The sequence below is a fragment of the Convolutriloba macropyga genome, chromosome 1 (genome assembly GCF_964194025.1).
Source record: "Convolutriloba macropyga chromosome 1, txConMacr16.3, whole genome shotgun sequence".
Taxonomy (NCBI): domain Eukaryota; kingdom Metazoa; phylum Xenacoelomorpha; order Acoela; family Convolutidae; genus Convolutriloba; species Convolutriloba macropyga.
This window is the reverse complement of record NC_134468.1, coordinates 72,822,425-72,837,889: the sequence shown is the minus strand read 5'-3', so window position 1 is coordinate 72,837,889 and position 15,465 is coordinate 72,822,425. Positions and strand designations below refer to the sequence as shown.

Below are 15,465 nucleotides of genomic sequence, written 5' to 3'. Positions count from 1 at the left end.
CCAATGAAATACATTTGCTCACAAAATTGATGTCCTAAGAAAGTTACATGAATTTGATTGATTCTGACAGAGATTTCAAAAAGCTGAGTCAGGATATGGAAGAAATTTACAAATGTGCTCTCACTGAAGGTTTTCGTATCGAAGCTGACAATTTCGGCGGGTACTGTTTGGTGAATCGCAGTGGAAAAATAATCAAAAAAGGTGAAATCAAATGTGCTGTAGGCTTGCTGGCAAAAAAACCAAAAGATCGTGTGATTGATGACTGGTCACTTATGGAAGGCGATAAATTGTTAGTTGGCGTCGCAAGGTGGGCAAATCACTCGTGTGTCCCAAACTGCGACTACTACATGAGTGGTGGCTTCAAAAGCAGAGAGTGCGTACGACTGCGAGCGATTCGTGAAATCAAGCCGGGCGAAGAACTGACTACTTATTACAATGAAGATTTTTTCGGAGAGTTTTGTTAATAAGTTTTGTCTCTGTGGACATGTATCCGAGCACGGTATAGAAGCGGAGGAGTCAGAAGATAAAATGAGCGAAGTAGGTATGAAGCCCTCAAAACGAAAACGAACAGTGATTCCCAGAATAAAAGTAAATGCAAGGAATGTGCGTTCCTCATTGCTCACTGACCTTATCAAGTTCTATAGCGAAGATTCAAATGCCAGTGTTGTTTCGGAGACAACCTCAATTCCTCTCAACTGTGGCCCCGCCTGTGACGGAGATGATTTAGCAAGATTTGGAAGTCCAGAATGCAATGATTCATCAGATGGAGTTAGTAGCACCGCTATTAGCTTGCCTTCGGACCATTTTCAGAGCAACACGGCACTTGATCTGTTCAGCAACCACAGTTTTAACGATAGTGGTGATGAAATTGTGTCGTATGAACGTAATGATTCAAATGGGTTTTTGCATCAAGTATCAGGTGTTTCTGTGGAGAATTTGAAAGCCTCGCTTTTGGCTATTGTTTCGGTCCATAATGCTTCTGATGCGCTTTTGAACGATCTCTTGAAGCGTGATCAGCTACTCTTTGACGGGCAATCTGTTTCGCCGTGGGCAGTTAAAAAATAATTTGAAGACTTCTGCAGCTCTTATCAGTGTGACAGGACGTTGGTTGAGAAAGGGGAGCTGATTTTAATGAATTTTCGCCCGTTGCTTGTCGATATTGTGAAGACTTCTCTTTCCGAAATGTTTGAGTACGCTGAAAAGAAACTTAACACGCGCGATATTTTAATGCCAAAATTTGCCATGAATGATCAAAGGGAGGTGATTGTGAGGTTAACTGTAAACACAGATGGAGCTGCTGTTTGCAAGACTCCGACAACCTCGGCGTGGCCGCTGTTCTTTGCTATTGCTGATCTACCACCTAAGCCGCGACAACTTTTTAAAAATCTTGTACTAGGAGCGCTGTTTGTTGGTTCGGGCTATCCAGATTTTGATGTTTTTTTGAGCATATACAAAACGAGTTGTCTGTTTCGGAGAAGCTCACTTTCAATGAAGAAGAATTGACAATTACATTTGAGCCAATCTTGTTAGTAACTGATCTGGTTGCAAAATCCAAAGTACTCAAAATGAAGCAGTTCAACGGTTACTATGGTTGCACTTTATGCACACAGAGAGGAATTCATCTAGCATACACACATCGATACCCTCATGATCACTCTTTTGAAATGCGCTCATTCGATTCGCATATGAGAAACATACAAGAGCTAGAGAATGGAAGCATTGATAAATTAAGAGCGGAGTTGGGACCAAAAGAGGACTGCGGGGTCAACACTCATGGCGTAAAAGGTAGAAGCAAAGCTTTTGATGTAATTTCAATTCAACCCCTTTCGTCTCCAATTGACCTAATGCACCAAATTTTTCTTGGTGTAGCAAAAGATCTTCTTCAACATCATTATAATAAAATGGATGCAGATCATAAAACTGAAATTAATTCGTTCCTCGAGTACGTTGACTTACCGAAAGAGTTCAAAAATAACGTCAGAAGCCTCGAAGCCTTAGCCAGCTTCGAAGCCAAGGAAGTGAAGTTTTTGTTGTTTTATTTGTCAGCCATAATCTTCCCTCCGTATTTGCATGGTGAAGAACGAAGAAGTGACGCAGTGGATCTCAAAAAATTGGTTTTTGCTCTTCGTGAACTTTTTGAATCTAACGAGAATGCTAATTTTTGTGATAAACTGCTGTCAGAATTCTGCATCAGCATGTCGGAGAAAACAAATAAGATGGAGTCGATAAATTTTTCTCTACTCCGGCATCTAGGATGGCAGGCGAAAAATATAGGACCATTGTTCACCGCATCTGCTGCCATGTTTGAGTCGGCCAACAGACTTTTGATTGCACCACTCACAGGAACCGTAAGCCAGTGTCAGCTGCTAGTACGAAGATTTGTAAGAGCAAAAATGATCGCGAAAATGACTGTAGAAGACGACTGTCTGACTGAAATGCTCACAACTTTTAACGAGAAGAAAAAACTAGATGAATGTTACGGATTTGTAGAAAACACTGAGACAAGGAAGTTTAGCACAAAAAATCCAAATTTGAAACTGTTTTGTCGTAAAATTGGAAATTTTTTCTTATCATCGGCGGCCTACGGACGAGGATGTGTTGCTGATAGGTTTGTTTGTGTCTCAATTGACGACGACCTAAGTGGCGACGAGTATTTTGTCGGCAAAATTCTCTTCTTTTTTCGTGGAGATGTGGAACGCTGTGTGCTCCGAAAACTCCGAGTTGTCAAGAAACTGAAATTAGTTACAATGCAAGAGCAAAAATTTGTTCCTTTTGGTTTCGTTGTGGAAGATACAGAGGAGAAAATGGAAATAGTTTTGACGGCCATTAAATATAAACTCTTCTATTTTAAATTTAATGAAGTCTCCTATCTGATTACAATGCTCAGCCACTTCGAGCACAACTAAGGAGCCCAAAAATTGTTTAGTCCTTTGTTAGTTTCGATTTATAGCGTGTTTGTTCTTTCCTAACAAATTTTTCAATAGATTATTTTGCGGCATGGTTTTTCGGACTTCTGTGTTTCTATTATAGGCAAATTCAATAGGGTCAAAAGGTTGTTGTACATTATAGCACGTGTATACAGAGTGCAAGACGAAAATAGTTTTTGATATAGCTTGCGAGGGAAAAAAGTTAGTTTTTCGTACGTTAATTTCCGATTAATTCGAATAATTAATTTTAAATAATTTTTAAAAATAGGTCTTCTTGATTAGGTCTTAGAGTTGTCCAAATTGAACCAAACTTGGTATGTTGTATCCCCTGTGTAGGTAGAGTGTAGGAAAAAAAGAATTTTTGTTATAGTTTGTCTAGGAAAAAAGTTATTATTTCATACGGAACTTTTTGAATTTCTCGAAAAAGGAATTTTAAAAATAGGTCTTTTTTATCGGATCAAGAAGTTGTTCAAATCAAACCAAAATTGGTATGGAGTATCCCAGGGTATGTAAAGCGTAAAACAGAAAGATTTTTGTTGGTATAGCTTGGCTAGGGAAAAAGTTAGCTTTTCATACGGAAATTTCTTATTATTTCCGTAAAATTTTGAATAAGTAATTTTAGAAATAAGTCTTTCTGATTAGGTCATAGAGTTGTCCAAAGTGAACCAAACTTGGTATGGAGTATCCCCAGGGTATGTAGAGTGTAAAACAAAAAGAATTTTTGGTATAGCTTGCCTAGGAAAAAAGTTAGTATTTCATACGGAAATTTGCGAATTTCGCAAATAACGAATTTTGAAAATAGGTCTATTTCATTGGGTCAAGGGGTTGTCCAAATCAAAGCAAACTCGGCATGGAGTATCCCAAGGGTATCGATAGTGTAAAACAGAAAGAATTTTTGGTATAACTTGGCTAGGGAAAAAGTTAGCTTTTCATACGGAAATTTCTTATTATTTCCGTAAAATTTTGAATAAGTAACTTTAGAAATAAGTCTTTCTGATTAGGTCATAGAGTTGTCCAAAGTGAACCAAACTTGGTATGGAGTATCCCCAGGGTATGTAGAGTGTAAAACAAAAAGAATTTTTGGTATAGCTTGCCTAGGAAAAAAATTAGTATTTCATACGGAAATTTGCGAATTTCGCAAATAACGAATTTTGAAAATAGGTCTATTTCATTGGGTCAAGGAGTTGTCCAAATCAGACCAAACTCGGCATGGAGTATTCCAATGGTATCGAGAATGTAAAACAAAAAGAATTTTTGGTATAGCTTGCCTAGGAAAAAAGTTAGTATTTCATACGGAAATTTGCGAATTTCGCAAATAACGAATTTTGAAAATAGGTCTTTTTCATCGGGTCAAGGAGTTGTTCAAACCAAATTAAACTCGGTTTGGAGTATCCCCAGGATATGTAGAGTGTAAAACAAAAAGAATTTTTGGTATAGCTTGCCTAGGAAAAAAGTTAGTATTTCATACGGAAATTTGCGAATTTCGCAAATAACGAATTTTGAAAATAGGTCTATTTCATTGGGTCAAGGAGTTGTCCAAATCAAACCAAACTCGGCATGGAGTATCCCAATGGTATCGAGAGTGTAAAACAAAAAGAATTTTTGGTATAGCTTGCCTAGGAAAAAAGTTAGTTTTTCATACGGAAATTTGCGAATTTCGCGAATAAGGAATTTTGAAAATAGGTCTATTTCATCGGGTCAAGGAGTTGTCCAAATCAAACCAAACTCGGTATGGAGTATCCCATGTGTAGTTAAAAGGTGAAACGGAAATAGTTTTTGGTATAGCTTGGCTAGGAAAAAAGTAAGTTTTTCATACGGAAATTTCACATTATTTCCGTATAATTTTGAGTAAGTAATTTTAGAAAAAGCTCTTTTTGAATAGGTCTTAGAGTTGTTCAAATCAAACCAATCCCGGTATGGAGTATCCCATGTGTAGTTAGAACGTGAAAGGGAAATAGTTTTTGGTATAGCTTGCCTAAGAAAAAAGTTAGTATTTCATACGGAAATTTGCGATTATTTCAAATATTTAATTTTTAAATATAGTATTTTTGATCGGGTCAAGGAGTTGTTCAAATCGAACCAAACTCGGTATGGAGTATCCCCAGGGTATATGGAGTCTAAAACAAAAACAATTTTTGCTATTGCTTGCCTAGGAAAAAAGTTAGTTTTTCATACGGAAATTTGCGAATTTCACAAATAACGAATTTTGAAAATAGGTCTGTTTCATTGGGTCAAGGAGTTGTCCAAATCAGACCAAACTCGGCATGGAGTATCCCAAGGGTATCGATAGTTTAAAACAGAAAGAATTTTTGGTATAGCTTGGCTAGGGAAAAAGTTAGCTTTTCAGACGGAAATTTCTTATTATTCCCGTAAAATTTTGAATAAGTAATTTTAGAAATAAGTCTTTCTGATTAGGTCATAGAGTTGTCCAAAGTGAACCAAACTTGGTATGGAGTATTCCCAGGGTATGTAGAGTGTAAAACAAAAAGAATTTTTGGTATAGCTTGCCTAGGAAAAAAGTTAGTTTTTCATACGGAATTTTGCGAATTTCGCAAATAACGATTTTTAAAAATAGGTCTTTTTCATCGGGTCAAGGAGTTGTTCAAATCAAACCAAACTCGGTATGGAGTATCCCCAGGGTATGAAGAGGGTAAAACAAAAAGAATTTTTGCTATTGCTTGCCGAGGAAAAAAGTTAGTATTTCATACGGAAATTTGCGATTATTTCAAATATTTAATTTTAAAATATAGTATTTTTGATCGGGTCAAGGAGTTGTTCAAATCGAACCAAACCCGGTATGGAGTATCCCCAGGGTATATAGAGTCTAAAACAAAAACAATTTTTGCAATTGCTTGCCTAGGAAAAAAGTTAGTTTTTCATTCGGAAATTTGCGATTTTCGCGAATAAGGAATTTTAAAAATAGGTCTTTTTCATCGGGTCAAGGAGTTGTTCAAATCAAACCAAACTCGGTATGGAGTATCCCCAGGGTATGTAGAGGGTAAAACAAAAAGAATTTTTTCTATTGCATGCCTAGGAAAAAAGTTAGTTTTTCGTACGTTAATTTGCGATTAATTCGAATAATTAATTTTAAATAATTTTTAAAAATAGGTCTTTTTGATAAGGCCAAGGAGTTGTTCAAATCAAACCAAACTCGGTATGCAGTATCCCCAGGGTATGTAGAGGGTAAAACAAAAAGAATTTTTGGTATAGCTTGCCTAGGAAAAAAGTTAGTATTTCATACGGAAATTTGCGAATTTCGCGAATAAGGAATTTTGAAAATAGGTCTATTTCATCGGGTCAAGGAGTTGTCCAAATCAAACCAAACTCGGTATGAAGTATCCCATGTGTACCTAGATTAAAAAACAAAAAGAATTTTTGCCATAGCTTGCGTAGGAAAAAAGTTAGTTTTTCGTACGTTAATTTCCGATTAATTCGAATAATTAATTTTAAATAATTTTTAAATATAGGTCTTTTTGATAAGGTCAAGGAGTTGTTCAAATCAAACCAAACTCGGTATGGAGTATCCCCAGGGTATGTAGAGTGTAAAACAAAAAGAATTTTTGCTATTGCTTGCCTAGAAAAAAGTTAGTATTTCATACGGAAATTTGCGAATTTCGAGAATAACGAATTTTGAAAATAGGTCTATTTCATCGGGTCAAGGAGTTGTCCAAATCAGACCAAACTGGGCATGGAGTATCCCAAGGGTATCGAGAGTGTAAAACAGAAAGAACTTTTTGTTTAGCTTGCCTAGGAAAAAAGTTGGTTTTTCATACGGAAATTTGCTTTTATTTCCGAATAATTTTGAATAAGTAATTTTAAAAATAAGTCTTTTTGATTAGGTCTTAGAGTTGTCCGAATTGAACCAAACTTGGTATGGAGTATTCCCTTTGTAGGTAGAGTGTAAAACAAAAAGAGTTTTTGGTATAGCTTGCCTAGAAAAAAGTTATTATTTCATATGGAAATTTGCGAATTTCGAGAATAACGAATTTTGAAAATAGGTCTATTTCATCGGGTCAAGGAGTTGTCCAAATCAGACCAAACTGGGCATGGAGTATCCCAAGGGTATCGAGAGTGTAAAACAGAAAGAATTTTTTGTTTAGCTTCCCTAGGAAAAAAGTTGGTTTTTCATACGGAAATTTGCTATTATTTCCGAATAATTTTGAATAAGTAATTTTAAAAATAAGTCTTTTTGATTAGGTCTTAGAGTTGTCCAAATTGAGCCAAACTTGGTATGGAGTATCCCCTGTGTAGGTAGAGTGTAAGCCAAAAAGAATTTTTGCTAGAGCTTGTCTAGGAAAAAAGTTAGTATTTCATACGGAACTTTTTGAATTTCTCGAAAAAGGAATTTTAAAAATAGGTCTTTTTTATCGGATCAAGAAGTTGTTCAAATCGAACCAAAATTGGTATGGAGTATCCCCAGGGTATATAGAGTCTACAACAAAAAGAATTTTTGCTATAGCTTGCGTAGGAAAAAAGTTAGTTTTTCGTACGTCAGTTTCCGATTAATTCGAATATTTAATTTTAAATAATTTTTAAAAATAGGTCTTCTTGATTAGGTCTTAGAGTTGTCCAAATTGAACCAAACTTGGTATGGAGTATCCTCTGTGTAGGTAGAGTGTAGGAAAAAAGAATTTTTGCTATAGTTTGTCTAGGAAAAAAGTTAGTATTTCATACGGAACTTTTCGAATTTCTCGAAAAAGGAATTTTAAAAATAAGTCTTTTTTATCGGATCAAGAAGTTGTTCAAATCAAACCAAAATTGATATGGAATATCCCCAGGGTTTATAGAGTCTACAACAAAAAGAATTTTTGCTATATCTTGCGTAGGAAAAAAGTTAGTTTTTCGTACGTCAGTTTCCGATTAATTCGAATATTTAATTTTAAATAATTTTTAAAAATAGGTCTCTTTGATTAGGTCTTAGAGTTGTTCAAATCAAACCAAAATTGATGTGGATTGTTCCCAGTGTTCCTAGAGTGTAAGGCAAAAAGAATATTTGATGTAGCTGGTGTTGGTGCAGAAGTTATGTGTTTTAAGTGTTGCTTGGTTTTTTTTAAAAAAAAATTAAAAATATAGAGTTAAAAATGGGTGGGACGCCTTTCGGGCGTCAAGATTTTTCGGTGCTCTCCCTTCCCCCTCCCCTCGTTCCCTCGCCCGTGTTTTCGTCTCACGTTCGTCTCTCGCTCGTGTCTCGCGTTCTCTCGCTCGTCTCTCGCTCGTCTCTCGCTCGTCTCGCGTTCTCTCGCTCGTTTTTCGCTCGTCTCTCGCGTTGTCTCGCTCGTCTCTCGCTTCGGTGTTTTGGTTTGAGTCTATGATGTGTGTTTATGATGTGTTATATATGTTTATGTTGATTTTAGTTTTCTTGAATGAGTGTCAAAAAAAGTCGTATCTTATTAGAGGTTCATTTTATTCTTAATGCTGATAGATAGACACCTTGAATAATTTTGCTCACGCCAGCAAAAAACGATGTCTACTATTAGTATAAAGATGTTCATGTTCCTCACGTTAAAAAAAGACTTTAAATATCTGGATTTGTGGAGTTTTGGAACCCTCTCTGTCTGCAGCTTCAAGGATCTGCACTGCACCCCAGCAGGTAATATTTTTTTCCGTCTGGTGAACGCACGAAAGTCTGGACATGAACGCACGATGGTCTGGACATGAACGCACGATGGTCTGGACATGACCGCACGATGGTCTGGACATGAACGCACGAAAGTCTGGAAATGAACGCACGAAAATTTTTCGTGCGTTCATGTCCAGACTTTCGTGAGTTCATGTCCAGACCATCGTGCGTTCACCAGACCATCGTGCGTTCATGTCCAGACCATCGTGCGTTCATGTCCAGACCATCGTGCGTTCATCCGTGTTTCCAGACCGTGTAATTTTGAACGCACGACACCCCCTTCGTGCGTTCATTTCGGTCTGGACATATCTGGTTTCGGTCTGGGACCTCATCCTGGGTATAGCCAAAAGCTAACAGGAAAAACGGCAAAAAAACTTTAAAAAAGATATCAGAAGAAAATTAAAAACTCGTATTTGCTGCTAACGAAAAATTCGCCGTGGATCTTGAGCAATTAACTCTATTAATTCCCTGCAGCATAAAATCTCACAATAATCTCGAAATTGCCTAAAACTTTGCTTTTTTAGTAATTACGTTAGACCAAATTCAGTCCCACAAACTGTTTTTGTGAAATGTGATAGGTGTACCCGCAAAACTGCTAGTTTTCTTCAAAATTCAAAATTATTATTGAGATGTAATTTTCTGAAAGGAATCGCCATTTTGCTTTCTCTGAATTTGATATAAATTGCACATTTTTAACTACACTGCAACGTAAATACTCTAGCCGAGAGCAACAATGATGGTATGAATATCAGAAATTGCAACTATATCACGCTTGCTTATAACAGGCATCGCAGAGAATTGTGACGGGCGTTTCCAATTTTGCCTAGTACCACTTGTTGAAACTGTAGTCGACACACGCTTACAACTCTAATTTTGAAACATAGTGAGTGAAAACAGGGATCTTTTCCGTTTTTGGCCCCCTGCGTAGTGGGTGTATATTATTTTTACCTCCTCGACATAATGATTTACAATGTAATGGCATGTGTTCTGTAATCTGGGGGGAGGGGGTTGCATAACGTACTGTGGGGCACAAACGAAACGGAAAAGATCCGAAAACAGTAGCATTCTCGTGTAAACTTGCTTCATAAAATGTTGTAATTGCAACGTAATGAAAAAATATATTAACGCAACCCGCATTGACAACATTTAGAAAAAGTCGATTTATTTGGGTTAAACATTACACCAGACCAATTTTTCTAAAGAAAATCGTTTGTTACTCTCGTTATTTTTCTTGAAACCCAACAAAATCTTTTATTATTGATTTTATTTGGAGATCCTTTCCGGAAGACAATTTCTTTCAAAATTGACCAATCAAATCTTAGCTACTTTAAATAAAAAGATAAAAATATCTACGCTTAGAAAATCACTTTAAACTTGTTTGCCACACAATAAATTTTGTACCTTCACACATGATTCAATAAGGATTTTTTTGATAATTTATATAGAAGATTTATGAGAGATAGTTTTTCTTTAAGTAGCTCAAACTGTCAGAAAATCTAATCGCTGGACATAAAATCTTAGACAACGTTTCTACAGGACACCTTCTGTTTATTCTTTTTTGATTCAAAAAATTAACCGATTGAATAAAAATTGACCACAAAATTTATTTCCTTTGTTTATGTTTCACAAACCGGCAGTTTCAAAGATCTTCAATCCTTTTTCCCTTCGTGTGGCACCCAAGCTAACGATACGTTCATCTGAACACCCTAATTGGAAAAAAATAATTTAAATTAATTTTTATATGGAAGTGATTTCGGCTAAAAAGCCAAATTACAAAAACCACAAAGTGCGTAAACTCCCCGTCAGTTGAGAGACCACTGGTTGAACTGAACTGTTTGAGATTTTTGCTGCTGTTCTTCATAACCAAATAGATAGCTAAATTTTTAAATAATTTGTTTTAAAAAATTAATGTTTTCAATATTTTCCAGCTTTTTTTCCTCAAAAAACATCGTTGCATTCCCCACTACTTTTCTTTCTGTAAAATGTACAGATCACAAAAATGTACGATATGCTTCAATATGCGTTATTAATATTTAATTAAACAACAATTTTCAAGGACCCTATTTTTATGTATTTTTTTTATCTCGTTTATTTTGGTTAAAGTAATTTCAGCGGAGACGTTCGACGATTGGTGACATTATGCCATGAGGAGCAAAGAGAAGAAGAGGAAAAATATTAACTAAAATTCTTCGGAACCTGAAACCCATATAATGCTTCAGGTAGTACTTCATAATTTTATATTTTTATAAAAATTTAACTAATTATTTTTGATATCAACGTCTAACATTGTTCCCAGAAGACAAAAATGTTCACTTACAAAAATTTTTTACGAGCGTCTATGTATTCCAAAAAAAATCATTTACACCATTTTCCGATTATTCAAAACGATTATTTTGATGTCACATAAATCCATTTAAATGATTTGAAAAAGTTATTGGGACAAAACTTGCTTATATTAAATCAATTTTCTTCTGCTGAAAGATGTTTTGTCACAAGGTTTTTTCATAAAAATTTTCTAAACCGTTGTCAAAGAGTGAATAAATTTGAATCAATAGAGCAAAAATTTCCCGCAAATTGATCGAAAACTATTGTTGATACAGTTTTTTGAAAATGACCTGCGATAATTGTATTATCATTCCCGCCAAATACAAAAAAAGTCACTTTTGCTAGAGCACTTTGCTTAACCAGATCATATAAAGAACAAAATTAATTTCATTTTTTACGCTGTTACCTAATATTCTTTATTTTAATCTAATCTATCATTTCGTAAATATTGATTTGTCACCACTTTTTATCAATTATGCATTTTTGGGCACAATTCTTGTCCAGAGCGTAGGGGAAAACAAGTAATAATGAAAAGCACTAAAAAACTAGTTCCTAAGATTATGTTTCAGAAGTCGACAGTTTAAGAGATCTTCAATCCTTTTTCATCTCGTGCGTTCTCCAGGCCAAAAATATGCTCATCTGACAACTCCCATTGGATTAAATTTTTCTTTACTATTTCTTAAAAGGAGGCAACTCTGCCCAAAATGCCAAATTACAAAGACCACAAAGTGTCTAACCACCCTCAACCCCAGTTAAGAGGCCGCTGGATGAGCCTAACGGTTCGAGATGTCTGCTGTTATCCTCCATCAACAGTTAGATAGCTAAAACTTCATATACCGTTAGATATCTAAACATTTACCTATTTTCGTGAGTCGTGACAGGTGTACTTGCAAAACTGCTAATTGTCTTCAAATTTAAAAATTGTTATTGCGAGGTAGAAAATTATTTGCCATTTTGCTTTCTTTGAATTTGCTAAGCACCCTGGATCGGAGATACTTTAGCCGAGAGCAACATTGTTGGTAAGAATATCAGAAATTGAATCCTTATAACGCTTGCTTATAAACAGGCATTGCGGAAAATTGTGACGAGTTTTTCAAACTTTGACTGGTATTACTTGTTGAAACTGCTGTCGACACAAGCCTACAACTGTAACTCTGTTGGTTTGGATTATTGTTTTTATTTAGTTGAGTTGGTCAGAAAATCTTAGCGCTGGACATAAAATCCTGTAGGTCCCTCGACAACACTTTTAAAGTTAAGCTTCTGTTTATCCTTTTCTAATTCAACAAATTATCCAATTGATTTAAAATCGACAAAAGCAATCACTTCCTTCGGTTAAGTCTCAGCAACCGACAGTTTCAGAGATCTTCGGTAATATTTGCATTTGTCTGGCCTCCAGGCCAATGGTATGTTTATCTGAAGAATCTCATTGAAAAAAAGGAATTTTTCTAAATTGGTTTTTAAATGCAGATGATTTTGCCTGAAATGCCACACAATAAAACCACTAAGAGCGGTGGTTTTATCATCTGGTTGAGAAGCAACCAGTTGTGCCGAACGGTTTGATATGATTGCTGCTGTCCTTCGTAAACAGTTAGATTGCTAAACTTTTAAATATATTTCTTGTTAACAAAAATTAGTTTTACAATTTTTCATCTTTTTATCCTCAAAAAATGAGGCTTTCCCGGCTACTCTTCTCTCTTTGAAAGCTACAGAGCACTCAAATGTATATTATGCTTGGTTTTGCTTCATTGCTTTTTAATGAAACAAGAAATTTCAAAGAGTCATTTTTGAGTATCTTTTCTCTATTTCTTTCAATTTTTGTTAACAGAGTTTTCCACGGAGGGCTTCGACTTTTGGTGACATTATGACTTGAGAAGCAAAGTGGAGAAAGATTAAAAACTGGACTAACAAACTTGGAACCTGAAAATTGTCTGACATTTCATGAAAATCTTCATAAATTTATAGTTTTATAAAGCTTTTACTAGTTTAATTTTTGATATCAATGTCTAACATTGTTCCCAGAGGACAAAAATATTCACTTAAATAAGGTTTTTACGCGCTTCTATGAACTGCGAAAAACAATTTAAAACAATTTTCCGATAAATTAAAACGATTATTTTCAATGCCACTTAAATCGATTTAAATGAGTAAACAAAATTATAGGGAAAAATATTGGTTACTTTAAATCACTTTTCTGCTGGAGGATGTTTTATCACAAAATCTCTTCAAGTAGTTTGTTTTGCAACTGTTGTCAATGCGGGTAAGGTGTTGGGTGAGGGAGTGAATAGATTGGGATCAATAGACCAATAATTTCCTACAAATTGATCTATTCTATCAAAACTATTTTTTACCATTTTTTTCAAAAAAAAACACGTGCAATAATTGTATTCTCATTCGCACCAAATAATAAAAAGTCACTATTGCCAGAGCATTTCGCTTAACCAGATCACTTAAAAGACAATCTTCAATACATACTTATATGCCGTTACCTATTGTTCTTTGTATTAATCCAATCTAGCGTTCCGTAAATAATGGTTTGTCAGTGTATTTGTCAAATATGCATATGTGGGAAACATACATGTCCAGTGCATGGAAAGAGCAACCTGTCAGTGGGAAAAGGAGACATCAGCCAAACCACCGAGTACTCCAATCGCTATCGCGCACACGAAGTCTGCGTTGTCAAGTCGTGCAAACCCGAAGAGTGCATTGCTGATTCGGGTGATTTCTGCGCCCAAACAACCACCAAAACCGACTACAGACCCCACGAATGTGCAAAACGGGACCTAATTAAGTATAATGATACGCTGAAACCAAAAGGGAGAATTGATACAAACACTCTGTATAGTAAAGAGTTTCCTGCGAAAGAGATTTGTAGGGTGAACTCTTGTAAGCCCAATTACGACTGGTGTCAACCAGAGGCCTTCTGTGCAGACTCAACCATGAGGAGTGACTATAAGGGGTGGAGTCAGAAACCTCGCAACAATTGCAAACCGGTCAGAATGTCCCTTTGGGTCTTTACCCTCAAAGCTTAGTAAGGGGGGACCCAAATAGCTTAGTGTCCCCCCTTAAGCTTAGTGCCCCCATTAACCTAAATGTACAATGAAGAGAGCTAAAACATAAAGGGGGCCTACATCATGTAACATTATGGATAGATATAAAACTGTGGTCTTTTTCGTAACCCTCCTCCTCCTTCATGAATTCATCCCCCCATTATGGTATATTAATCATGATTATGATGATTGGGGGGGTTCCAGCCCGTTTTATTGAATGAAGGAGGGAAGGGAAAGGGTCTCTGGAGTTTTAATGGTAAAACACCATTGCTCTTTAAGATATGTCTGACAAATACACTGGTGGAAAACAATATTAAACATTCATCCAATAATAGTGACTGATTTATCTTTTACAAGGAGGAATTATTCACTCCACCTAAAGGACAGATGAGTGGAGACACGACGACCAACTCAACCTACAAGGCACACCAGTTGTGCAAAGTGGCATCTTGCAAGCCAGACGACACACCCATCGAGTCTGGATGCTTCAACCCGATGACTGAAAACAAGGAACACAAAACAAAACAACGCACTTTTCCTTTATCGATCTCCAATCCCTCTGTTTTAGACAATCTCCGGTTCCTTTGTTTTAAGACAGTGACATATCTTCCGTGCTTGGCATAATTTAGCACGTTTTAGCATCATTTATATTTGTATTGAAAAGGGGGTCCGCCCATAAATATTTGGGTGTTTCCCATTACAGCCTCCCTCACCCAACAAAATTATACCCGGGTCGAGGTTTTTGGGTAAATTTTTGTAAGAAATGCGGTGAATGCGGTGAATTTTTGTAAGAAATGCGGTGAATGCGGTGAAAAAAAATAATTCACCACAATTCACCGCATTTCTTACAAAAATTCACCGCATTTGCTTTCCAACGTTAACTCAATCTGATTTAAATTCACGAGAAATATCAAAGAAGTACGTGAGAGTTGGAGGAGTGGAATAAACAGGTGAAGGCATGCAGGAGGTCTGAGGTTCGAACCTCTGTGGGGACGATTCTTTTTTGTAAGAATACTGAGAACGCGGTGAAAATAAATAATTCACCGCGTTTCACCGCATTCACCGCAAAAAGATGTAAGAAATACGCGTTGAAAATTATTTTTTTTTCACCGCATTTCACCGCATTTCTTACAAAAATTCACCGCCAAACCTTGACCCGGGTAGTCACCCCCCCCCCCCGACCGCATTTTGGCATGTTTATCATAATGGGGGGGGGGGGGGGGTTGGGTGCTACACGTTATGACCATTAAGCTGGGGGGCGGGTATAATTACAAAAGACCCAATTATTTTTTGCTTTGTTTCATGTCAATCAAAATGGAAGCGTATGTGTGTGCGCACTCTTTAGAGCCAGTAAATTAAATTATAACCTGAAGGTTAATCATTCTTGAAAAAAAACGATTACTACACTAGAAAGAACTGGTAAAATGTTTAATGTTAAAATATTAAATATTACACACGAAAAAAAACATATTAAAATTTGTTTAATTAAATGTGAGGATAGGCAAGAACCGATTGCAGTTCATCAGGCTATCCTTAACAAAAAATT

The 15,465-nt window shown here is 36.1% G+C and overlaps 2 protein-coding genes across 2 annotated transcripts in view; one reads left to right on the top strand and one right to left on the bottom strand.

The window, feature by feature from the left end:
- Window positions 1–15,465, bottom strand: part of LOC142351294 (uncharacterized) — a 239,527-nt gene that overhangs the window by 190,502 nt on the left and 33,560 nt on the right. The gene's annotated exons all lie outside the window — the stretch shown is intronic.
- Window positions 13,252–15,465, top strand: part of LOC142351266 (uncharacterized) — a 33,223-nt gene continuing 31,009 nt past the window's right edge. Inside the window, exons 1-2 of the mRNA XM_075403406.1 lie at window positions 13,252–13,862; window positions 14,277–14,430. Of these exons, the coding sequence (XP_075259521.1) occupies window positions 13,401–13,862; window positions 14,277–14,430 (616 nt within the window). The 5' untranslated portion in view covers window positions 13,252–13,400. The remainder of the gene's footprint in view (window positions 13,863–14,276; window positions 14,431–15,465) is intronic.